This window comes from Protopterus annectens, chromosome 14.part0, assembly GCF_019279795.1.
Source record: "Protopterus annectens isolate FY-2018-M chromosome 14.part0, PAN1.0, whole genome shotgun sequence".
Lineage (NCBI taxonomy): Eukaryota > Metazoa > Chordata > Ceratodontiformes > Protopteridae > Protopterus > Protopterus annectens.
In genome coordinates, this window is record NC_056748.1 from 978,079,703 (window position 1) to 978,107,402 (window position 27,700).

Below are 27,700 nucleotides of genomic sequence, written 5' to 3' on the forward strand. Positions count from 1 at the left end.
ATCAGACTTTCGCAAGATGCACACAGTTTTCTCATTACACCATGCTTAATTACAAGTAGACTAAAGTTGTTATGGCCATGCTGTGTTTTGCATCCCCTGTTCAGTCTTTTCTACATAGCAATAAAATATTCCCTTTAAGTACACTTATTTCTACTTTTCTGCAGCCTAACATGGGGATCTGATTTGGTAAACAATTATAGGAAATTAGGAAAAGTGTGGGTGTATACAGGTCCTACAAGTAGCAAAATAATCTCACTGAGTCCACATTTATTAGATGGTACAATTTATTTTCTTGTACTTTTATTTTATAACCAAAGGAATTTTGGGTGGAGGGAGATGGGGTTATTTGTTTTCAGGTTATGGCAATTTATGTTATAATCTATGCCATAATAAAAATCTTTTTTTTCTTTTTAAATTAAGATGATGTATTCTATCAAATCTTTAAGTTTAGCCTTTGTAGCGTATAATGCCTTTTTGGAAGTTTAGGTTTAAGTTGAAAGGAAAAGCCATATCTGACTTTTAATGTTTATGTGGAGTCTGAAGCCATTGTATCCATTTCCACTAGCAAAAAGACATTCAGTGAACATGAGCTTTAATGGAAAGGAAAACATATTAAGCATTTTATGCAGCCTGCATCTCAGATTTACATCTTCAGCAAGATAAATATAATTTTATAATGTGTGTTTATTCACAGTTTAAATAGCAAAGACAACTTTAAGCACACAAAAGTTATTTAACTTCATTTCCCACCCAACAACAACTCAACCAGAAATCCTTTAGCTCTGTGGAAAGTTGAATCACTCAGATCCAACTTATCCTAAACCCTAATAAAACCAAATTACTGCTTTTCACCCCCAACAAAACCATTTCCACCCCTCTATCCTTCACTATCTCCTCCAAAAATGGCACTATTATCTCTCCCTCTGACCATACCAAACTCCTAGGCTTTAAAATTGATAAAAATCTACACTTCGATGTCCACATTCCACAAACTATCAGAAAAGTCCATAAAAAATGGGAACACTATATAGGCACAGGAAATCCCTCTCGAAACAAGCATGGATTACCCTAGCCCAAACTCACCTCTTGTTTACCCTAATGTATGCTGCTCCAGTTCTTACCCAGCTTAGAGAACTTGACCTTGTCAGACTCGAATTATGTTATAATAAAATTGCCAAGTTTGCAAACAACTCCACCTTTAGAACCCACCATTGCCAGGCTCTAAGGGAACAACAATGACTGGAACTGCCCCAGCTACTAACCTATCACCCACTATAATACAACTCGTCCTCTCCGATCTTCCAACAAACCCCTCCTCTGTATCTCTAGGACTAACAATACTGCAGGAAAAGCATTGTTCTCCTACTCCATAGCTAGAACTTGGAATAATCTCCCTGCTGCTCTGATTTCTGCCCCTACCTCTTCTCACTTTAAAAACTCACATAGAACACACTTATAAGTGGCGATGCCCATGTATTACATAAGTCTTCAAATTATTCCACTTATATACCTCATTTCCTAATATACCTACTGCACTATATATTACAGTCTAGGTCTTCTCCTAATGCTGATTGAATTTGTATACATATTCTGTTATTAACCATGTATAACTATTTTATTCCTGTATATATAGGTCTTGTTATGCCTTCTGCTGTATACTGTATTTTAACATATTGTTGGAAAATTTTCTGTATACTGTATTTTAACATATTGTGTAAAATTTTACTTACTGTGGAGCTTTTTGTCGTATTCTTTTACCAAAGAAAGAAGACGCGGGACAACTGTGTGCAGTTGGTACCAACTCCAAACTTTATTGACCGACCAGCATACATACAGTACACAACAACTTCCTGTCTCACGCCCTTGCGTCATGCACTTTCCCCCGCCCCCAAAGAGCACTAGCTAAGGCAAGACAACACAGTCCATTGAATACACCACATCTCCCTTTCCAAAAAGGCCCCCTTTCACTTAACGCAAAACCCAGGTCTATTCAATTTCTCCCACTTCACTACGAACTTGGTACATTGACACCAAATGCTCACTTAGCCACATTCAGATTACTATAAACCCCAAATGACATTGTTATTTATACACTGATCTTCACAGATCCAAACGGTCCGGCTTGTTAATAACTCTTCCTGATCTGGTCCTCACAACATCACTGTGTGCCCGGGCTTCCGGGAGGACCATTGCAAAATGGCAAGGCCTCATTGGTCTTACTTAGCACACTTTCCGGACACTCAGGGTTTGATTCACAGTCAGGCTCAGATAGGGGGATCAGATGCACACGGTTTCGCCAAGACACTCCCTTGGGGCACATCCACCTTGAAGGACCTCGGCGAGTAATGTTTTTGCTCTACAGTACCTGGGGTCTTCATATCTGTCACCCACACCTGGTCACCGGGCAACACATCCCCCAGCGGCCTCGCCCGATGGCGTCTATTGTAGTTTTCGCCATTATACACCCTCTTCTCCCCCTCTTTCCCCATGAGCCTTCTCCAGTCCGGCTGCACAGGGTCCAACTGCGAAGGATGAATCGGAAGAGAGGTCCGCAACCGTCGTCCCATAAGAAGTTCCGCGGGGCTATAACCATTCTGCAGTGGCGTTGTCCTGTACGCCAAAAGAGCCATGTACGGGTCAGCACTTTTTTTTAACAGGTTCTTCACCGTCTGCACCGCACGTTCTGCCTCCCCGTTACTCTGCGGGAACCTGGGGCTGCTAGTGACATGCTCGAAGCCATAAGCGGTTGCAAAGGCCGCAAAAGACTGCCCTGAAAACTGAGGTCCATTATCAGACACCAGTACCTCTGGGATACCATGGCGAGCGAAGAAAGATTTTAGGTGGGTGATGACCTCGTTGGATGTGCTATGTTTCAACAATGCGATCTCCAGAAACCTGGATAAGTAGTCCACAGCAAGGAGGTAAGTGTGACCTTTTAATTCAAATAAATCCGCCCACTCTTTGCCATGGTCGGTCCGGACATTCTGTTGGGATGAGGGGCTCAGGAGGATTCCTTCTCTCTGAGATGCACGTCCTGCATCTTAAAACCATGTCATTTATCTGCTGGCTAAGTCCCGGCCACCAGACGGTCTGACAGGCTCTAGCTTTGCACTTCACGATGCCTTGATGTCCCTCATGTAATTTCAACAACACCTCATTACGCATGGCAGAGGGGATAACAAGGCGAATCTTTTAAAAGCAACCCATCTTTCACTGTTAGTGTGGACCGATCTGGCCAGTAGCTCTTCAGTAAGGGTTCCTGGTTCGCATACAGCGGCCACCCCTGGCTGCACAAGTCCATGACCCGCACACACACACTGTCCGCTTTCAGCTGCTCCCGTAGTGTTTGGAGGAAAGATGGCTTCACCTGCATGTTTTCCACAATACTGTTCACGTAAATATCCGTGTCCTCCATTAACTCCGTTTCCTCCGGGGTTAGCTTGGTTTTAAGTGGAGACCGTGACAGGGCATCTGCCACCCACAGTGATTTCCCTGGAGCGTACTGCACCGTGTATGAGAACTGCATCAATCTCATCCTAAAGCGTTGGATTCTGGGCGGTAGAAGATCCAGCGCTTGACCTCCCAGCAATGAAACCAGGGGTTTATGATCAGTCTCTAGACAGAACGATTTGCCTAATAGGTAATCTCGAAAGCGTTCACATGCCCAGGTAGACGCTAGGGCCTCTTTCTCAACCTGTGCGTATCGTTGCTCTGTGGGTGAGAGTGACCTTGATGCATATGCCACGGGTCTCCAGCCGTCCTCCCATTGTTGCTGCAACACACTCCCTAACCCAAAGGAAGAAGCATCCATGAAACCTTCGTATCCCTCTCCGGGTCATACACAGCCAAAACTGGAGGTGAGGTGATTGCCTCTTTTAAGTCCTTGAATGCCTTTTCCTGGTCCCCACCCCAGTACCAGCTGTTCCTTTTGATAATAAGTCTCTCAAAGCTCTGTCCCTCTCAGCCAAATGAGGGATGAACTTCCCCACCTGATTCACCATGCCCAGGAAACTCCTAAGTTCTCCTACTGTAGCAGGTGCCGCCATCTCCGTGATGGACGCGGTCCTCCTTGGGTCCGGGCTTATACCAGCATTCGTAATGACATGGCCCAAGAAAGTCACTGTGCCCTCGACAGGTCACATTTCCCTACATTCAACGTAATACCTGCTTCTTCCAGTCTCATTAATACTGCGTGAAGCCGGGCATCGTGCTCCTCCTGGCAACGGCCCCAGACCAACACATCGTCCATGTGACAAATCACACCCTCTAAGCCTTCAATGACCTCTGCCATCATGCGTTGAAAGTGTTCGGGTGCAGAATTAATGCCAAAGGGAAGGCGATTGAAACGGAAACGCCCAAAAGGGGTTATGAATGTGGTAAGCGCGGCCGACTCCTCTGACAAAGGAATTTGCCAAAACCCCATATTTGCATCCAGTTTGCTAAACACCTTCGCCCCAGCGAGCATCCCAAGACTCTGCTCAACCGAGGGCAGCACGAACCTTTCACTGCATAATGATTCATTTAGCTTAGTGTAGTCTACACATAGTCTCAGTCTGTTACTGTCTTTCTTTGGGACTACCACCATGCCTGCACACCAATCAGTAGGTTCTTCCATTCTGGTAACGACACCCAGCGCCTCCATCCTCATTAACTCCTCTTTCACTTTCCCCATCAATGGCAGTGGTATCCTCCTGGGAGTCTTCAGAGAGTATGGCACCGCCTTTGGCTGAAGCTTAATGTGGTACTTTCGCTGCACTACCCCCAACCCAGAGCATAAGTCCGGGTATGAGGTCTTCAAAGACTCCATGGTGATAGCATCAACACGTTTCAGGAGGCCCAGCCCCAAAATAGCAGGAAGGCCTAAAAGCGGCATGCGGAGTCCTTTTACAACATACACTTTCTCACATGTCTGCCTTTGTCCATAGCCAAGCTGAAGCTCCAAGGATCCTGTAACCTCTAGTGGCATCCCTCCCGGACCCAACAAGGGTTTCTCCGGCTGCTGGAGTACAGGAGCATTCTTTCCCCTGAACACGTTGTGCAGGTCTGACTTGGAGATAACAGTAACATCCGCCCCCGTGTCAAGCTTGAAAGTCATAGGTGTGCCCTGTATTTTCACCTCCACAATCCAGGAATGGTTCCCGGAGGAGACAGAACCAAGGAAGAACCCCTGTTCTTCACGCTCACCCGGCTCCTCGTCTTCCTCAATACTCTGCACCGCCTTGAACTGTCGGCAGACCCGCTGGTAGTGGCCCTTCTTCCCACACGAGCGACATCTTGCAGCAATCGCCGGGCATAGGAGTCTATGGTGAAATGGCCGGCCACACCTGTAACACTGCGAGTTCGGGGCGTCTTTACTCTTTTGCATCTGGCGCTGAAAAATCGGTGCCAAAGGCTTACCCCAACTTTTCGAGGCCTCTGGCCTGCGCCTGGTGTCCAGTGGTGTCTGCACAGCATTCACGTTATACTGCAGGGCGGTACTGTCACACCGCAAGGCCGTTTGCTGCTTCTTGACCTCCTCCAACTGTCTGGCCATATTTACAGCTCTCTCTAAGTCCAACTCTTTCTCCATCTGCATCCGCTCGGACAATCTGGTGTCTGCTAAGCCCACAACAATTCTATCCCTTATAAGCTCGTCGTGCAGCGTCCCATAACTGCAATGTTCGGCTAAAGCATGCAGGGCAGTAACAAAACCATCAACAGTCTCGTTCAGTTCTTGTTTTCGCATGTTAAATCGTGCACGTTCATAAACAATGTTCTTTTGACAATAAAAATCTTTCAAACCCTCTTTCACTTTGGCATACCCCTGATGCACTGCCTCGGTTAGCTTGAGGCCTCTCAAGACATCGTCGGCCTCATCGCCCATACAGTATATCAGGGTGTTCACCTGGTTCCCCTCTGGGTTGGAAGATAGGTTACTGGCCTGCCGGAACCGTTCAAACCGGCGAATCCATCGTGTCCATTCGTGGGGTTTGGAGAAGTCAAAGGGCTCTGGCGGCTGAATACTGAGTGTAGCATTGGGAGCACTTGCTGCCATGTTGATTCTAGCACGTGGCTGCCGACCATTCTCGTCGTCCGACATGTCCGCTCTCCACGTCACTTGGCCACTCGTATGTTCTTCAGCAAAAGGTCAGCACGCCCAGGCACAGCCACACAGCACTTCTGACACCATGTCGTATTCTTTTACCAAAGAAAGAAGACGCGGGACAACTGTGTGCAGTTGGTACCAACTCCAAACTTTATTGACCGACCAGCATACATACAGTACACAACAACTTCCTGTCTCACGCCCTTGCGTCATGCACTTTCCCCCGCCCCCAAAGAGCACTAGCTAAGGCAAGACAACACAGTCCATTGAATACACCACACTTTTCTCCCCGGGGCATCACTGAAAATGGACCTGTGTCCAGTCGGACCATCTCGGTTAACAAATGTAAAATAAATAAAAATAAAATATCTAAACGTGTTGGTTCGCTTTTTTCTCTACAGTTTCTGCCCTACTAAGATTGTTTCTTTATTTCTCCAACATTGCTCCAAACATCCTAGTTTGCAGTAGCATAACTGGTTTGCAATAGCATAGTGACAATGATACCCCTACCACTTAAAATAGCATGCTTGAAATGGAGATTTATTCTTTCATCTGATGTCAAGCATGTGCTGCTGGTATTGTTTTTATTTTAATTGGGAAAGGAAGACCATTCTATGTAATGTATTTTCTAATTCTGGCAACATGTACTGTTTTTATTTTAACTGGGAGAAGAAGAACATTTCTTGCAACATATTTTCTACTTTTGGCAACAGGTTTGCACTGAAGACATTGATGCATACATTTCAAATGTTCTATTATTGTAACTAGTACCTCTAACAGGGTAAAATGTCATTGATTATAAAAAAGAATACAAAAATAAGTGACTGCAACATCTTTGGAACAAGCTACTAATTTATGTGAAACAGAGCACCTCTATGACACTGTTCAAGAGGAACTTGGACGAGTGGATGGGGCACTGTAAATTCAAACAGGAAATAGTGCCCACAACCCTCCTGGAAATGGGCAGTCATCACTAAAAGCAATCTTGGGTATTGACTAGCATTTTTGTGGTATTACATTGGGGTGAAATGGCTAGGCTTAAAATGACCTCCAGGTTGATAGTCTAGTAATCTCCTGTGATCCTATGATCCTAAGACAGATGGGAGAAGATGGGAATTATTTAAATAAAGGAAATGTTTTAGAACTTTGCTATCTGAAAGGACTGCACAGAGCAGAGGCATAGGTTGGGAAGGATGAATAGAACAGCTGCATGACTGCAGTTAGTCAGTACTGGCATTCAGCTTCTAGATGCTGATACTTCATTGGCTGTGCCATCTGAATCACTTCAGTGCTCCATGTAAGAAGATTAAGGCCAACACTGCATTTTTGGTCAGGCTTAAGCACTCAGCACTCTCAGTGTGGTATTTAGCTCTAGCAATCCCCTAGTCTAATTTGCTACAAGTAACTTTTTACAATTTAAACAGTTTCATTTTTTTGGTCCTAAACTATGAGAGACTAGAGAATGGCACGGGACTCTGGCAGAACAACTATCTATGAGTCTGGCATGGAGTATAACCTATATGTGTGAGTCAAGCTGTTCAATCTTTGAGAAAGGAAAGTGCAACCTCTGTATACTGCCTTTTTATAAAGACTGAATTTTTGTACTAGCCTGAAGAAAGGCTTCATGATTACGGTTTTCCATCGATTGCTCAGTGAAAGCTACTCCTACATTAATGTTTAGTTTCAAGAATCAGTGGAAGTGATAGAGTTTTGTAAGTTGTATAAACTGTCCCATGTGCAGCATATTATTCCCAAAGAAGGCACTGTCTGAGCTAACAATTCAGCACAAAATGAATATATTTGAATGCATTTCAATACAAATCCACATTGCTATCACTTCGTAGCTCTACAATGCCTTTTTTTGTGAGTTATTGTAGTTTACCGCACTGCAGTTGTCCTGAAATGACCTGTTTGCCTTATTTAGAGGGCACTAAGCTGCCAGCAGAACTTAAGTAGGCACTTCCACCTCTTGTACTATTAAATGCTGGAAATTCATTCCTGTTTCCTCAAGAAATGCATAAATTTAAAAAAATGGCTATTAACAAGATGCTTTGAGAAAGTTGTATTTTAATTTATAACGCTGTTTTTCATGACTGTAATGGAATTAAGAAAAATGCATAATGCCTCTGAAATTTACTGACGCAAAAAAAAGAAGAAAATCATTAGAACCCAAATGTACTTGTGGACCAGAACTGACATGAGTTTAAAAACATCATGAAAATATTTTCCACACTTCTATGAATATATACACCATTTATTTTTTTTTGTATCTTTTTAGATAATTATTCTCTGTTGTAATGTGTCTTTCATAATTATTTTTTTGTTGAAGACAGTGGCTACTTAGCATCCATATCTAAAAGAAAATGAATGTGAACAGTGTGATAAATAAAGCTAAACTATAATCACCTCAATAGCTCTTCTGATGAAAAATTCCATTATTGGTACTACATACATACAAAAGTTAACCTTACTTTCCACTGAAAATAAAACAGTCTTAAAAAACAGTTTATTTGAACTGGAACGATAAGTGCAGAAAAGTATGTATGAGTAAGTACAATCTAAATTTCTTTGTAAGTTTTCAAGAGCTGCTTTAATTGAATAATATAATACCTATATGATATACTTCTGAAGTCATTTGCTGTAATCTATGCACAAAACATGATTTTTATCTTACATAAATATCCCATTCTTGTAAAGTTTATGATTTCTAAAACTGAGTCATCTGTGTATTTAGGTGTCTCTTTCAAAGTGTGTGTGTATATTTTTACGAGCTTCCTTATTTGCCATTGTTTTAATTGGGCTTTTCTCAGTCAATAGCAATGAAATATTTGTGTCTTGTGCATTCTATAATCATAGTCAGACAGACTGTCCCTCTTTCTGTTTTTCTCTTTCAGGTATGAAAAAGGAAAAAAAATCTTTAAAGATTTAAGAACATGTACTACTATTATTGTCAAAAGATTAATATAGAAAGTAAAAATATAGCACCTTAATAAATAAAACAAATAGGGGTTGTTTAACAAACCTGGGTGATATCTAATCATAAAATAGCTTCATAAATGCAATATGTGCAATATTAGACAGCAGTACATATAAAAGTTAATTTGACTTCATTGAACAGTTATACCAGGAAATGTATTCTGACTCCTTCAGATATATATATATATATATATATATATATATATATATATATATATATATATATGTCATCATCATCAGCCCCCTTTTTCACATTTTTTCTACATGGGGTTGGGGAATCATGTTAACTGTTGCCAACTCTCTCAATTCAGCGCCACACACCTGCCTTCTTCAACACTCATGCCTGACTGTCGCAGATCTTCTTTCACACAATCCATCCACCTCTTTGATGGATGTCCTCGCTTCCTCTTACCTTCTTCCTGTCTGTCCCAAATCTTCCTCACCAGATTTTCTTCTGCTTTTCTGCATGTGTCCAAGCCACCATAATCTTTTCACTTTGATCTTTTCTGCAATTGGAGCTACTTTGGCTTCTGCTCTTATGTCCTCATTTCTTCATCTGTCCGACAGTGTGCATCCTACAATCAGATGCACACACACACACACACACACACACACACACACACACACACACACACATATATATATATATATATATATATACTGATGTGTGTGTGTTTTTATATACATACACACACACGTGTGTGTGTGTGTGTGTGTGTGTGTGTGTGTGTGTGTATCTCTAGATCTATATATTCATTTTTTTTAAGTTGCTTGGCAAAAAATTACCTTGTACTAGGAAAATAATTACAGAAGGTTGATGTAGGCGGACAAAAGTTTTGGTGCCAGATGAGAAAAAGACATTGTAGATAATGCATATAGTCATGTCAAGTAAAGCCATAACAGAAAAAATATGACATTTATGTTGGGATATCGAAGACTTAGCACTGAAAGCCAGAACATGATCTTGTCTGCATTCCTAGTACTTGCATACTATTAGTCTCCATTGGACTGTGCTGGTTAAGAATTTACATAGACATGTGGTTGTGGGTTCTCCTTTTTTAGAGTTTATGTGTATGTCATTTCCTGGTATATTGATTTTTAAATTGCACAAGTTACATAATACATTTCATCTGGTTGAAAAGTACTTATGCACATATACATCACTCCTAGTGTTCTGTAGATGATTAGATAAATCTGCAGTAATGTCCATTAGAGTGAAAATTGCAAGGAAATAACGAATCAGCTATTTATTTGTTTTTTTCCTTTTTAAAAATTCAACAGGTGGAGTCCTTCCCTGGAGTGTCCTTTATTTCCCATAATGCCCACTTTTGCTTATAAACTAACATATTTTGTTTGGTTTTTTTTTTTTTTTTTGTAGAGGTGTTTATCATAATTTTGCTTTTAATATTTCAAACTATTTTGTTTGTTTTTTAATTATTTTAGAAAACGTAATCACTTTCCCTGCTATAATATTCTAGTTACTGCACTTTTAGAAATTGATAATTGTGAATGTGAAAAAAAATGAGGCGTGTGTGTGTGTGTGTGTGTGTGTGTGTGTGTGTGTGTGTGTGTGTGTGTGTGTGTGTGTGTGTGTGTTTCAATTTGTATGATTGTGTCTCTCTGTCTTCATGTGTCTGGGTGCTTCTGAATGTACTATGTGCATGTCTACATATATGTGTAAGTGTGTGTTAGTGCTAGTCTGTCTGAGAGTTTTGTGGATTGTGTATGTTTCTATGTGTTTTTAACCTTATGCCAGAAAGCAATATTTAGCATCGTAGTACTCATTTGATTGGAGCTATGACATTTGCTTTGCATGTTCTTACCTGGAATATACATTTTAAAATGATAGCTCTAAATAAGCTCTGTTTTGCAACACAGTGCTGAAGCTGTACTTTGCTGACTGGGAAGTGGTCCAAGTAAAGTTATGATTTTAAGCACCGGCTTTGTTTAACATGTGCAGTGGACCATTGCACAAATGCCATCTAAATCTTAATGCTAGACTTGCTTGTCGTGGATTTGTTTTCACGATCATGGATGTGGAGGACTTTGTTGTCATTCAGTGTGGGGACTGTTGGTAACTTGAGTGTTGTAGTTTGGCAGGAGTGGGGTTTCCTCAGTGGAGCTGGTCCAGTTACACCTGCTCTCCTTAATGGTTTGCTGTGTGAGGTAGAAATGTATGAGTCTTTTATCTGCAACATTACAGTATATACTATTGAAATGCAGATGGCATGCTGTCAGACTGTGCCTTACCACGGGAGAGCTGTTTTGGAGATCTATTTTTCAGGTTTCGTATGTTATCGTGTGAAAGCAAGTTGGAGTCTTTTGTGTGTGGACAATGAGAAAAGGTTGTCCATTTTACATTTCTATTTGCAAATGTATTGTGTGTCACAGGTGTCCCAGTGTATTACTTTCTAAATGTTGGAAGGGTGATGCAAGCCTAGCGGTTTCAGTGTCTGGATACTTTGGGAGTGTGTTGGGGTGTGGTTCAGCAATTGCCCGCAGGCGTAGGTGGACTTCATTGATAATGAAGGTGAGGATTAGTGGGTGCTTATGACACTTACTGAAATTACTGAATGAAAATTAAGACTTCTTGGAGAGGTTCATTCACTGGTCATGGTGAGGGACATTTGAGGTGGTTCTTTGGGGGCAGGCTTTGGAGACACACATACAGGTTTGAGTGCTTGGAGGTGCTGTTTGAGACTGCTTGAACATGTATTCATGGTAGCTTATGTGTTAATGTTTGTCACTTTAAATGACAGGTCCCTGCACTAATAATGTGGGCTGTTACTGGTGGGCTCTGCTCTTCTGCCATTTCTTACTCTGGTTTGGTTGCTTCAGTCTCAACGGGGTTTTGCTGGTAGGGCCAGGCTATCATGTTTAGTTGTGAGGATTTTCTTCCACTGACACAGCCAATGTTTTTTGCAGGTTCTGAGCCTGGTGGTGGATGGGCTCATGGTCAGAAGAGAGGCCCTTATCTTTCAACTATTATGTTTTGTGAGGATAATAAAGGCTTCCTGGGACAAGAGTTATTTCTGCAGGTATACTCATTGACGGGGGTGCTTTCTTCTTACGTTACTACTATTCCAAGCTTTTTTTTTGTGTTTGTTTGAAACTGACAAGTGACAAACACTCAGTTGCAGCCTTCAAATTATGCAAAGATACTCGTTACTGGGGTATTAGGGGCTATTTAGTCAGTTTAAGTTAAGTCTTGACAGTTAAGCGGTATGTCGGTTTTGAAGTAAAGCTGTTAGGAATTTATTTTGCCCTTAATATAGGGAGATATGTTGTCATACAGGTGAGCCACTTGTTGTGGGCTCCCTCCCTGTTCCTTTGTGATTTTCTGATGTGTTTTTTGTGGTGAATCAAGGATTAAGTCACTGGGGGACAGTTACTTGAGTTTGTCTACATGTTCTTCATAGGAAGCATAATGGCTCAGGACTCCCCTTATATTCTACCCTCTACCAGGTTAGAATTCACAACAAAGTTCAAGGTACACAATCAGTAGTGAGGGATCTGGGCACCTAGGTTGATAATAACCTGATTTGCTAATCACCATGTTGCTTCCACTGTTCAGAAGCGTTCTACATGGCACAGCTCATAGGTAAGGGTATCTCATCCAGGGATGGAGAGGTCATAACATCCTTGTATTCATCTGTTATAAGGCTAATTCAGTACAATACCCCCTTTGGCATGTGCCTCACTAAGCACATGCAATAGCTGGAGAGGCAATAGAGATTTTGCACCTGGAAAATCCAGGGCTCTAAACGTCTGCCTTACACAGATAGGCTAAAGTCCTTTCCCTCTACTCTGCTTCATACAGACTACTCAGGGATGACATTTGCTAGGCATACATGCTATGTCAGACCCTGCCTTGATGGAACTGCATCATATTTGCTAGTTGGGCTACTCTGGAATAACCCTTACAGGGGACGTCAACCTATTTTGAGATATCAATAGGACTTGGTGGCATTGTAGGAAGCTGTGTGATGGTCATACCACTCAACTGTTTAGATTTTATCTCATAAAATTAGACTATTTTTCATAAGAGTAGTGATTTTCTGGCAACTCACTGGGATGAGCTGAGGAGTGAAGTCACTGAATAATGACATACATTTGAGTTTTAGACTTCAAATCCTTCAGGAAATATATGAAGTAAAAACTGGAAGTCACAGAAAGCCAAGATAACCAACAATCCAAAAAAAATTATTGATAAACCACAGGCTAAGCGCATTTGTCTTGTAAGAAAGACATCTTCAGTACCTGACTGTACAAAAGCAATGTGAGTTCAAATACTGTTATAAATCAAAGTAAAAAAGACACACCCTCACTCACACATCTCTCAGGATCAATCATGTGACCCCACAACTTAGAACATTAAATACAATTGTATAAGGAACTATACACAGCTAAACTGGGAAAAGATTCAACTCATTAGTGAATTTATGAGTATTGTATTAGATTACAACTTCATTTATTTTGAGGGAGAGTATTACATACATAACAAGGGAGTGGTGATGGGTGCCGCCAGTGCTCCTATATATGCTAATCTAGTTCTTTTAGATTGGGAGAATGAATTTGTATTCAAGAGAGTGTATGGATGCAGCATATTAAGGGTTACTTTAGATTTTTGGATGACGTCTTTATGATTTGGGATGGCAACGTGGAAAATGTGCAGGAATTTGTTAATTATTTGCATACAACTAGCACATTTCTGAGATTTACATATAATATCAGTACAAGGGAGCTTCCTTATTTAGACACACTCATTACGCATACCCCCTGTGGTTTCAAATCTCAGATTTTTAGAAAGGACACATTCAGCAATTCATATTTGCAGTACAGCAGTTGTCATCCTTACCATTTGAAGAACAATATAGTTAAAGGACAGTGTATCAGGGCGGCCCGCATGACCTCGGATTATTCGGACATGGTACGACAAATGAAATTCATAGGTACTATGTTTAAAGACAGAGGATATCCTAGTAAGATGGTGGATGATGTGGTTATGTATGTTTCAAATGAATGGGGGAAGACATATAAACCCCTATTAGGGCATGGAACATTGAATGAAATACACACAGACTCTGCTCATACAAGTAAAAAATTTAATAGGGCTTTTGTTGTACCTTATAATACACATACATCTGCAGTTAAAAATGTTATTTTCCAGAATTGGAGTATGTTAAAAAGTGACTCTGTGATATATGAGCATGTAGGTAAACACCCTAAATTTGTAAATAAGATTGGACAGAATTTTTAAAACAAATTATATACAAGAGTTACACATAATCAGCATAAAAGGACAGGAACTGTAAAATGTGGGAGATGCCATTATTGTTTTGCTATTCTGGAAGAACCTACCATGCAAGTTAAAAATCAGAGTAAGAATAGGATTTATTTTATGAAAGGAAATTGTCAAACCAAGAATGTCATTTATTTCGCTTTATGTGATAACTGTCCAGCATTTTATGTAGGAAAAACTGGTCGGCATTTGAAAAATAGGATATACGACCATTTGTATGCTATTAGAAAGGGTGATGTCAATAATGCTTTATATAGACATGTTAGGGATAGTCCAGGATGCCAAACCTTCAGATTTGCTATACTAGATGTATTATATCTTAATCCTAGGGGTGGAAACCTGAAGGTACTATTAAGTGAGAGAGAGGTAAAGTGGCAAATAACTTTAAATGCCACAGTAAAGCCTGGCATTAATGACAGCATATCTATCAAGCCCATCCTAGAAGCTAGGATATGTGTTTGATAGGGATGGGAATTGTTCTATTCCAGCTTTTTGTTAATAATAGGTATACATATTAATTTTAATGGTGCAAAATATGTATTCATTTGTATATTTTCAATAATGTTTACTATAGCAATTCAATTTCCATGTTTGTAGTATTCGGGCTGGTAATGTGGTTGTTGTACTGTAGGGGCGCTGTGGGGAATTCCACATGTACTGTTGGTTCTGTATTCTCTGGTAACTTGTTGGTTCCGGTGTATGTATGACTTGCAGAAGTTGGAAGCATGTAGCATGGGTGCGCACCTGGAGGCTCTTAATAAAGAAAGGCCTTACAACTCCATAAACCGTGTGGTCTCCTTATTTCCCAGGATGTAACATATTGGCGACGAGAGGATGGGATGCCTCCGAGTCCGCTGCGAGTAAACCGGTGGGCTGCAGTTCATGTCGGACGACGAAGAGACGGGGCCTGCTGGAGTGATGTCTGGTTCCATGTTGGGGTCACTGGTTGCATACGACTGTCAGACACAGACCTGGGAGGAGTATTGTGAAGTGTTGGAACATTTTTTTGAGGCAAACCAGATAATGGAAGCGGGTCGGAAGCGAGCCATATTGCTAAGCTCGGTGGGCAGCAAGACGTACAGTCTGATGAGGAACTTATTGAGTCCTGATAAACCGGGGGACAAATCGTTCACAGAGTTGACGAGCTTACTTCAGTCACATTATAACCCGAAGCCGAGTGCAATAGTCCAGAGGTTCAAGTTAAATTCAAGGACTAGACTGGCCAATGAAACGGTAATGGAGTATGTCGCAGTGTTGAGGGAACTGGCGCAACATTGTGATTATGGGGACAGACTGACCGAAATGCTACGAGATAGGCTCGTATGTGGCATTGCAGATGACCGCATACAACGCAGATTGTTAACGGAGCCTGACTTGTCGTTTGAAAAGGCCTTGAAGTTGGCACAGGCCATAGAGACAGCGACTAAAGACATTCGTGATTTACAACAGAAAACCACGGAAGGGGTTGGAAGCAGGAGTGCGACCCCACTGCCAGTGCATAAAGTGGTCATGGAGCATAAATCACAAGGGAAGTCTGGTCAGTATGCTTGTTACAGGTGTGGGGGTGAACATCTGTCACGGAACTGTCGTTTTTTGATGGAAAAATGTCATGCTTGCGGAAAAAAGGGCCATGTGAAAAAGATGTGCCGCTCAATGCCCTCTCGGGACCAGCCGAAAAAGGGGGAGGAAAAAAGCAGTATGATGGAAAGGAAGGGAAACCAAAAAATAAAACGGCAGTATGCGCACCACATGCGTGAAGGTATAGATCAACAAACCAGGGAAGCCGAAGAAGTGTTCACAATGTTTAACGTGAAAGAGGCCAAGGGGAAAAAAGTTGATCCTATTAAAACCCAGTTGGACTTAAATGGTAAAATGGTGCAGTTTGAAGTGGATACGGGGTGTAGTGTGACAGTTCTGTCAAAGGCTGAGTATGGGAAGTTATGGCCCAGGGAAGCTCTGAAGCTGCAGGACTGTTCAGTGACTTTGAAAACCTATACGGGTGAAATAGTTCCCACGTTGGGAATGGTGAAAGTGACTGTGAAATATAAAGACCAAGTCAAACAGTTGCCAGTCATGGTGGTAGCAGGTAAAGGACCAAACCTGCTAGGCCGGGTGTGGTTAAAGGAGCTGAACATGGGCTGCCTACAGCTCCATAAAGTAGAACAGCAGGGCCTGACCTTGCAAGAGGTGCTGGAGAACAATGACGAAGTGTTCAAAGAGGAACTAGGGACCTGGAGTGGTCCACCAGCAAAAATACACGTGAAAGAAAACGTAACGCCAAGATTTTACAAACCCCGCCCTGTACCATACGCGATGAAGAAGAAAGTTGAGTTTGAGTTGGAGAGACTCACAAAGCAAGGTATAATTGAACCAGTAAAGTTTGCGGAATGGGCCGCACCAATTGTTCCAGTATTAAAGCCAGATGGTACTGTACGCATCTGTGTTGACTATAAGTTAACAGTGAACCAAGTCTCGAAGCTGGAGCAGTATCCCTTGCCAAAGGTGGAGGATGTGTTTGACAAGCTGTCGGGAGGTGAAAGGTTTAGTAAACTGGACCTCAGTCAGGCATATCAACAAGTAGTGCTGGAAGAAGGGTCAAAGGCGTATGTTACCCTGAACACACACAAAGGTTTGTTCCAAGTCAATCGTTTACCTTTTGGGGTTTCCTCGAGTCCAGCTATTTTTCAGAGACTAATGGAGGGACTGGTGGCAGGAATTCCGAAGGTGGCTGTGTGTTTAGACGATATCCTGTTGACGGGTAGGAACATTCGAGAGCATCTGGAGACGCTGAATGAGGTGCTGAGTCGACTGCGGGAGGCAGGTCTAAGGGTGAAGCAGAGTAAATGTGCTTTCATGGCAAAGGAAGCAGAGTTCCTAGGCTACAAGGTGGATGCATCAGGCCTACACCCCCTGCCAAATAAAGTGGAAGCCATTCAACAGGCACCAGCACCCACAAATGTTACAGAACTGAAAGCCTATTTAGGCTTACTCAACTATTATAACAGGTTCCTGCCAAATCTGTCAACACTGTTAGCTCCTTTACATAAGCTATTAAGGAAGGAGGCTCAGTGGTCGTGGCAAGAGGAACAGGACAGAGCGTTTGAACAGTCAAAGGAACTAATGCAGTCTTCAGAGGTTTTGGTGCACTACGATAGTCACAAAGACTTAATTTTGTCATGTGATGCCTCACCTTATGGGTTAGGGGCTGTGTTGGCACACCGGATGCCAGATGGACAAGAGAGACCCATTGGGTTCATGTCACGGACTTTGACACCAGCGGAGTCAAACTATTCCCAGTTAGATAAAGAGGGTTTGGCTGTAATGTTTGGAATCAAGCGATTTCACAAATACCTCTATGGGAGGAAGTTTACTATTTGCACTGATCATAAGCCTTTGTTGTCACTGTTCAACGAGATGAAAGCCGTGCTGCAGATGGTTTCTCCCCGCATTCAGAGATGGGCTGTAACATTGAGAGCTTATGAATACGAGATTGTTTATAAGCCCGGGAAACACCATAGTAATGCGGATGCACTAAGTCGTCTGCCGATACCAGGGCATCTTCAAGAACAGGAAGCGGAGGACCGAGTTTTGATGATGGAGGACATCATGTTGGTGTCTGCCAGGGAAGTGACTGGATGGACACGTAAAGACCTGGTGCTTGCTAGAGTGTTTCAATGGGTCCAGCAAGGCTGGCCAGTCCAACAAACGGATCCAGTTTTTCGGCCTTATGAGGTGAGGAAAACAGAGCTGAGTGTGCAAGATGGATGCGTATTGTGGGGGGCACGAGTGATAATTCCGTCCCCAGGAAGACGGGCACTTTTACAGCAGTTGCACCAAGGTCATGTGGGCATTACACGAATGAAGGCCTTAGCCCGAAGTTATTTTTGGTGGCCCAAGTTGGACCACGATATTGAAGTCGTTGTGAATGAGTGTAAAACATGTCAACAACATCGCAACTTGCCTGTGGCGGCGCCACTACATCCATGGGAGTGGCCGAGTAGACCTTGGCAGAGACTTCATATAGATTATGCAGGACCATTTATGGGGGCCATGTTTTTGATAATCATGGATGCTCATTCTAAATGGATGGATGCCTATCAAGTCAAGACACCCACTTCCCTCATTACCATTGAATGCTTAAGGAAGAGTTTCAGTAACCAAGGACTACCCGAGACTATTGTATCAGATAACGCTTCATGTTTCACGAGTGAAGAGTTCAAGGGTTTTCTGAGGAAAAATGGCATCGTACACATCACATCAGCACCCTACCATGCAGCTATAAATGGTTTTGCTGAAAGAGCTGTTCAGACTTTTAAAGCAATGATGAAAAAGTCCGGAGAAGGAAGTTTGGCAGCAAAAGTATCAAGGGTGTTATTCAACTACCGTATTACACCACAGTCTACCACGGGTTTATCACCTGCCGAGATGTTGCAAGGACGGAGATTAAGATCCACGCTGGATCTGGTGCATCCAAACGTCCGAGCTAAGGTAGAGGGGACCCAGTGGAGGAAAAAAGAAGGTCATGATCGACGACGGAGAGAGAGAAGTTTTCTGGAGGGAGATGCAGTGATGACGCGAAATTTCAGTTATGGACCTAAGTGGATTCCAGGGTTCATTGTCAAGAGTACAGGTCCATTATCATACCAGGTGAGGTTGAATGGAGATTTCTTGGTGAGGAGACATGTAGACCAGATTCTGCGGAGCGAACAGAAGAAGGACATCATGGAACTGACGGCCCCGGAAATACCGTTAAGTTTGGAACAAGGGCTCGCAGTGGCAGGAGGATCGCAAATTGAGGGAGACCGCCGAGACGTGGAAGAAGAGGTTCCCGAGGATCCAACCGTTCCAGGGAAGGACACACCGATACCTGAAGTGGTAACTGTGACACCGGAGTCACCTAAGGTGGTACCACTGCGCAGTTCTAAGCGTGTGCTGGTTAAACCTAGTTATTTGAAGGACTATCAATGTTAACAAAAGTGCATGTATAGATTACCAGACCAAAAAAAATAGTAGATTGTATGGTAACCAGTAATAACTAGCCTGTTATTTACAAGTAAGTGACCAAATGCATTGTTGGACTTGCTCCCTAGTTTTGCTTATGTAGGGAATTGTGTCTTAGCTTAAAAGGGGAGGAATGTAGTATTCGGGCTGGTAATGTGGTTGTTGTACTGTAGGGGCGCTGTGGGGAATTCCACATGTACTGTTGGTTCTGTATTCTCTGGTAACTTGTTGGTTCCGGTGTATGTATGACTTGCAGAAGTTGGAAGCATGTAGCCTGGGTGCGCATCTGGAGGCTCTTAATAAAGAAAGGCCTTACAACTCCATAAACCGTGTGGTCTCCTTATTTCCCAGGATGTAACAATGTTATTTATAAAATATTTGGTTTCATGTACTGGAGGGTCTTTTTCAAGTTTTTAATTCTTTAATTTTTTAACTTTTAATGTTTTTAAGGTGTATTCATTGCGTTGTGCATATATATATTTTTTCAAACCAGTTCCCTTTTCTGAGGAAGTGATGACATAGGAAATGGGCTGGGATTAAATACGTGTATCTCATTGGTGTTGATATGTACTTATTACTATTTAATGGTGTTATTTTATTCAATTGCAGTTCTGATGAAGTCTAGTTGTACTAGATGAAAGCGCTAAACCTTCATTAAAAGTGTGGAATTTATTCACGTCTCCAGCGCCTTTGTGATTCCGTTAGTAGCCTTTTGGATTCATTTTGTTTTGGTTGTAGTGGCTACTTGGACTTTTTTTCTATCTGTACAGTCACTAGTCTCTTCTATCACCCAGGATTTACTATATCCACTACATAAAAATGATTATGATGCTACCTTCCAAAAGGTGGAGCACAAAATCATTTCTTTGAGGGACAGAAAAATGAAAAAACTGACGTGATGACAACGATTATCTTAACAAAACAGTGTATCCCAAACTCAACGTCCCTCCAGGAACTACAAATGGTTTTACAGGAATCAAGAAAGGGAGCAGCAAACACTCCAACAAGCCCCGGTCCCTTTAAACCACATTCCACCGAGGCGGTCAGAGCGTATAGCCAACTAGTCGAAATAAACAGAAACAGCAGGCAAGTTTGTGCCACCAAGATGGGAAGGAGCAAGGGGATACCAGCAACAACAACAAATACCAACAGAAAAGGAGGTGATGATGAAAACAATACAATTTGATTCTACAGGTACTGTTAAAATAACATGTTTCAAACAATTTAAAATTCATAATTTTACAGAATTGCCTATAGAACCTATCCATCATCAATTGTTCCTAAAGGACTTTAATTTTGTGCCGTCCAATAGAGCAAGTATTGAACACACCCTTGTTGACCTCAAAATATTTACCAGGCAGTTGAATTTAAATACGTTATATGGTGGGAACGTAACAGGAGGCCCACCCTGCTGAGTTTAAACCTAGAAGCACTGCTAATCCACCCCTGCACCCAATAGTGCAGACTTTTGAATGAGTGTGTAAACGGGATATTAGAGACAAATTACAAAGTAAAAATAACAGGCAATTTTTTAATTTGTCCTCGCAGGAGAAATCTATGTTTACAGCAATGTATCCTTAAACGAAATAAACATTGCGTATAGAGGTATTCGGGTTGTGCTTGATGATCTTTTGTTGTTCAACCATATTTTTACGGATTTGCACAACTTTTTTTTTTTTTTCAATAATAATTCTTTATTATTTTTCACCTTAGGCATACAAACATTTGACAGAGAAATACACAGGTAATTTCCAAACAAAGCTTCTAACAACAATCTTACAACATATATACACTATTTACATGAATGCTTCCATATTTTAGCATAAAAGTACATATAAAGATTCTTATCTCCAAGGATAGTATCTTGTAATAATATGGTTCCTAGTAGGGTTGGGTTGGTGAAAGAAGCTACCATCCCAAGGATCTTTGGAATACCTAAACTACACTCAAACGTGTGTAATCCACCATTACAACCAATAGTGGCATCAGCGGGCTCCATTACAGAGCCTCTGGCAAAATTTATTGATGTTAAACTCAAGCATATTTTTTTGCCCTTTGACCACATCATCCGAGATTCTTGGGACTTTTTTAGATAAACTATGTAGTTTTAACAGCACTGACTGTATTTTAATAACATGTGATATCAATAACTTCCTTTCAGTTATACCCCATGAACAAGGATTAATCTGGTTTGATGATATAGTAAAGAGACACAGTGGTTTGTCTGAGAACGATGCTATGCTGATTCATGAATTCATGGACATTGTTTTAACCAATAACTTTTTATGTTTTTTCAATAAATTTTACAAACAATGTTCTGGGGTCACGATGGGCTCAAACTGTGCACCGACATTTACAAATGGGGTGCGTCTTAAATGGGAGTTGGATGTTGTCTTTTTTTCAAGCTGCCACCCCTATTATCAAAAAAGGGGAATAGTAAAAAGCCAATATATTAGAGCATCAAGATTAACATCTGATGATGCAAAGTGTGTAGATGAATTTGCCCTGATTAAGGGCATGTTCTTAGAACGTGATTATCCTAGTGAGTTGCTGGACAACACAGCAAGATCTGTGTTAAATGAGCAATCCACTATCTACGGACCCATTATTAAATTTGGGTTCACTAAGGTATTAAATAATGCCCAGGACATGCAACCTAGTTTTTCTGTGGCTACAAATATGGTGGTACACTACACACTGGATGTTAAAAATATCGAACACATTATTTTTAGAAAATTGGCACATATTAAATTGTGATGAGAACACCAAAAAACTGGGTAGTAGGACCCCCACATTTACATACAAAAAGAGAAGTAATCTTAAAACTATTCTAGAAAGAAACCCAATGCAACACGATAGAGTGCTTCCTACACCTAGAAAGTGTGGTAGATGCAATCAATATTGTTATATTAATTCTGATTACCATGGGTATCTCAAAGACAGATTAGTTAGATATGCGAAAGATGGCAACTACTACTGCACTTCAGAAAGAATTATCTATTTTGCATTATGCTTATCTTGTCAGGCTGTTTATATTGGAAAAACCAACAATGCACTGAACAAGAGAGTTCATCAGCACTTATATAGTATATCAAAATGAGACAACAAAAGTGCACTTGCATGGCACTCAATGTCCTGTAGCAATTTTACTAAATTTACGTTTTTTGTTGTTGATCAACTGTCACTACAAGTGTTTCCAGGCGCCTGGAAAAATAAACTGCTGCACCAAGAGATGATGTGGCAGCTTAGGTTTGTTGCAACAACCTTGCCAGGACTAAATGAGAACATCTCTATAGCTAGCAAATTAAAATTAAGATCAAATAACATATAAAATGATTTAAATAGCATAAAGGTACACATAGGGCTGTGTTTTAAAGAATATATATTAATGGAAGGAAATTGTGTTTTTTAATATAAAAGTTTGGTGTAATATGTCTTTAATGTTCTAAGTTGTGGGATCACATGATTGATCCTGAGAGATGTGTGAGTGAGGGTGTGTCTTTTTTACTTTGATTTGTAACAGTATTTGAACTCGCATTGCTTTTGTAAAGTCAGGTTCTGAAGATGTCTTTCTTACAAGACAAAAGCGCTTAGCCTGTGGTTTATCAATAAATGTTTGTGGATTACTTGTTATCCTGGCTTTCTGTGTCTTCCAGTTTTTACTTCATATTTTATTTTTGACTGGAATTGGTGTGTTTCATGTTTGGTATTGACTTCAGAAAATATATGTTAACACAGACCCCGTTACTCTACCAACTCTATAAGCTTATAGAGTAATATTTAAAATCTTTCCCTAATTGTGGCTCCTTTTTTACCACTGGTATATAATTGCAGTGGTTAGTGCTTTCTCTGACTGAGTTGAACCTCATCTCCTTCAGAAGATGGTATTATGGGTTTGCTTACTACTTGCATATGGTGGAGGGCTCTTGTCAGCACTCAATGCTAACAAATTTGTGTGTGTGGGTGTGCAGAGAATTTACAGTTTTCTTTTCTTTTCCAGATCAATGTGGGGTGAGTGCATAGTCAATATTTGTGCTGGTAGCTGGAGTGCTGCAATGAGGTCATACACGGATCAGCATAATGTGGGCAGCAGTCAGTGGCATGGAGGTGATGGATTCTGTTTGGCTATTTATGCCGCCCACTGGAGTGCTGCACCAGGAGGTGGAGGAATGGAATTTGAGTGGCTGTTGATTGGTGATCAAATGTGAGAGAGGTCAAAAACTTATGGAAGCTGTTCCAGTGGAGATCTCTGTTTCTTGAGTGGTGCACAATGATAGCACAGACTTGGGAGTGCACAGCAAGCAGTGGCAGTGCCTTGTCAGAAGTTGTTTTGGGAAGGTAATGTTTTCTGCTTGTGGCGATGTTTGACTGCAGGAGTTGCGTACAATGGATTAGCAGGTAATCCTAAGTCTGTGCTATTGATGGCATGGCAGGGTTGGAGTTTATTGAGGTAGTGTAAGGGCAAGTTAATGAGAGGCATGTTGGGACATGGTTTCCAGGGAGGGGGATTGTAAAGGGGAGATTGGGGGTTTTCATGACTGGGTGGAGTCCATTCATCATAGGATCATGGGTACTCCGAGGCCACTGGTTTAGGCCCTAGTATGCGAGCTAAATTTAAATTCTTATATATAGAATGGAATGGGTGCTAGACTTTTTAGATGTGGAACTCGGAAGAACATGACATTTTATGATGCGGGTGAGGGAAGTTCCTCAAAGTGAGGTATACTTCAGAGGTGTGGTAGGGAGGTATTTTAAAGTTCTCAGCATTTTATGTTTCTTTGCAGTTTAATGTCTTGATTACAGTCATTTGCAGATCAAAGTAGCAAATTGGAGGGGTTGCCAAGGTCGCATTTTTACATGAATACGACTTTTTGTTTAAACTGTTACTGGTTTAGAGTGATTGCATGGGGATTTTTATTGTATTTTTTGTTTAGGGAAATGTTCCTAGGATCGTTGGAATAGGAGTTAACTGGGCCCATACAGTGTTGATAGGTTGTGTAGAAATCACTAGTTGATTCCCTTAAATTGTGGTATTGAAATTATCTTTCATATGCAGGGTTGACAGATAACATGGTAAGTATGCAGTTAGGCATGTCAGAGTTGGATATACATTTTTGGGGGGGCAGTTACAGTTATTTAGTCAGGTTGGTGTGTTGGTAGAGGGGCAATGATCTGGTAACAGGAAGCTGATATGGGCATAGGAGTTGGTAGGTGTTGGTAATGTTTCATACTAGGATAGGGTTAGATGGGAATGCTATAAGAACCACTTCAATTATGCTTGAAGGAATGTTGTAGGGATGGTTTTAGAAGCATCATAGGCATAAGGGTGTTGGATATTTTGGGAGTTGGGTGCTTTATTTACATTGGTAATAGAAGTTTAAGCAATGCATGCTGTTGGAGTTTTCAGAAGTTGGCATGTTCTCTTTGGGTCTTTGGGTTTTAGCCAGGAAGGATCTTAGGAGGTACTATCAGTAAGGTGAGTATGACATTAGGTGCTGCATTGTATTGTTACCAGTTGGTTCAAGGATTGTGTGGGGTAATTTGGTAGGCTGATTAAGTGAATGATGTAGAGATTATTCAGAGACAAGTTTGCTGGACATATGCAGTTGTATAGGTTTTATATGGGAATCGAGAGGTGACTCAGGTAAGGCGTATTGATATTTTAAGTTATGCTTTTACAGGATTAGTTGTCGCATCCCCTGTTAGTTTCGCTTCACTTTGTGTTATAATGAGGGTTGTTGGTTCTGCTGAGAGTGGTAAGGAAGTGTTAGGCCGAGGTAGGGGAGTCAGGGCAATTTAGAAGGGCAGTTTATGTGTAAGATGCATTGGCACTGACTAAGGTCTGTAAAAAAGTTTTGGTGTATGCAAAGATTTTACAGTGTTCTTTCTTTTGCAGGTGGAAGCAGTCGGGGCCTGAAGGAAGTAGCTTTGGAAGGTAATGGGGTTTGACAGGATGGATGTTCCTGCTGTTCTGACTATATTGGTTACAGAAGACGTCCTGGTCACCAGAGTGGTACAATGGGGCCGCAGAACACAGTTAAGAGGGAGCCATGGTTAGTGGCTGGAAGGGAGCAGACTAAAAGGATGTATTCTCTTCAAGTGGATGTTCTGGTGTGGTACAGTGGGGTCACGGGTAATCCTTCTTTATTTAGGTTCATTAAGGCATGTTTCAGTGCTGGTATGTCGAGGCATGGGGTTGATGACAGGGATCTAATTTACTTTACAGATGATGGGTACACCAAATGATGTTTGGCTTATGCCTTCCCTTTATTGGGGGGGGGTAGTTCTTTGAAGAATTTTTATAAAAGGGAGGGGGAAGAGCCTGGTCAGGCTGGTTGGCAGCAAAGAGGGACAGGCTTGCCCTCTTCTGTTGCCCCTCTGGTGTTTGAATGCTCATTTCAGGGATTTGGGGAAAGGAAAGTGAGCAGTTGGAGGATGCTTGATAAATAGATAAGCAAGCGGAGGTAAGGATGCTGCTTATTTTCTTGGAAGGTAATTCAATGAATGTTGTATGAAGTGAGATGGGGATGCTGCTTCATAAGTAAAGTAAGCAAGTAGAGATATGGATGCTACTTACTGGGACAGGATGAGTAAGGTCATGTCATCTTGAATTATTTGGTTGGATGGGTAATTCAATAAGTGGGATATGAAGTGAGTCTTGGATGCCGCTTCATAAGTAAAGTAAGCTAGCAGAGGTATGGACGCTGCTTACAGGGGCAGGGTGAGTAGGTACGCTGTCCTGATTAACATTACAAGGATGTTTATGCTGTGATTAAAGCAACTACACTATGTCCAGTTGTAATTAATAAATTTGGTGATCAAAGCTATGTTATAAAGTTTAACAAAGGTCGTCAAATGTCATTCTGTGTGATGTGGTTATTGAAGGGGACCGGGACAATACTGAATTGGGAAACATTGGAAGACCGGAATGTCGAAAATAGTAAACACATTTTTGACATTCTTGTCTTCCAGCTGTGTTACTTAGCTTACCTCTACTATTTTGCATAGGGACTATGCCCTGCTGCACCCCTCACACCCCCTGCACAATAAATATACCAACTCCGAGATTGCACTACAGAGAGAAATAGGCAACTTCCCTGCTCCTCACTGAAGCAGGACTTCCCTCCACAGTCTCAGCAAGTCACTTGCAGAAAGGTCTAGGGCACCATGCAACTTGACTAAATGTGGTCAACCACTTTTGGTTCGATTTCATGCCCCTTAGAAACCGTGGTTTTGGACATCGGCCTTTCGACTTACTGCCATTCATGTAAGTCATAGTAAACCATTCTGGACAACATGATTTCACACATCTTCACTCTGTATGTTAGAATTCCCCTTGCAAATGAGTTTTCCTTGCCTGATTCAACTTTGCCTTCCAAACATAACCAATGCATACAGTAAGAAAAATCAAACCTCTTGACAAACTGCAACCAATAGCTTCTGTAGGATTTTCACCATGGCCCCACAAAGTGAGCACTATAGATAAATTCTAAAAAGGCAAGACATTTACCAATAAAACAAAGATGCACATTACTTCTCCCATACCAAAATGATATCCTTTTTATGGTACGTCGAGGCCCAAATTAAATTACAAACATATGCATCAAGAAACTTTTCACTTCCACACTTTTGCACTTTGCTGCCTTACTAAAAGATCAACCACTTTCAACCTAAGGTGTCACAGATTACCTTCTCCCTAAACATACACCCTAACAGATTTTACACTAATGACCATTGATTTTCAGTAATGGTCACACAGATATGGAAGGTACTACCAGCACAGTTGAAACATTTCCCTACAAAGCTTCAGACACAAGCTCAAGCAATACTAGCTAGAACAAGTTCATTGTAAACTCTTCCCAAGACAATGGCTCACTTGAGAACCAAACCACTACTATTCTTGCTTCACATTCTATAGATAGACGAAGCAGCACATTCTAATCATATAACAGTTCTCTATCTACATCCCAGGATCTGGTACATATTCACTTGGGAACAAGATGATTGGTAGCCCAGTTGGCTTTACTAAGGATGACCTGCATCTTCTGTTCAATGGCTTCTGCATACCAGCTAAAGCCCTCACAGTGTCTTTTTTTTTGCAAAGTCTGTCTTCTGGAAATTCCAGTGTAAGAAGACCTTTTGCACTAAATTACAATCCATATTACACCAAGGTTACTCTGTTCAATTCAAGATGCATTAGCAATAAACTGTCACCTGAGGACATTAATATCAGTGACGCAAAGGAACTTGGGTTTCAGTAATTGTCATGAATTCAGATCTTCTGAAATTGTGATGGAACATTAACATTATATCTAGACAGATTCCCTTTGACATGT

General features: G+C 41.4%; 1 protein-coding gene across 1 annotated transcript in view; it reads left to right on the forward strand.

The window, feature by feature from the left end:
• Positions 1 to 16,676: 16,676 nt before the first annotated feature.
• LOC122788754 (uncharacterized protein K02A2.6-like) overlaps positions 16,677 to 27,700 on the forward strand; it is a 114,471-nt gene continuing 103,447 nt past the window's right edge. Inside the window, exons 1-3 of the mRNA XM_044055646.1 lie at positions 16,677 to 18,516; positions 21,078 to 21,108; positions 23,365 to 23,568. Coding sequence (XP_043911581.1) covers positions 16,677 to 18,516; positions 21,078 to 21,108; positions 23,365 to 23,568 — 2,075 coding nt within the window. The remainder of the gene's footprint in view (positions 18,517 to 21,077; positions 21,109 to 23,364; positions 23,569 to 27,700) is intronic.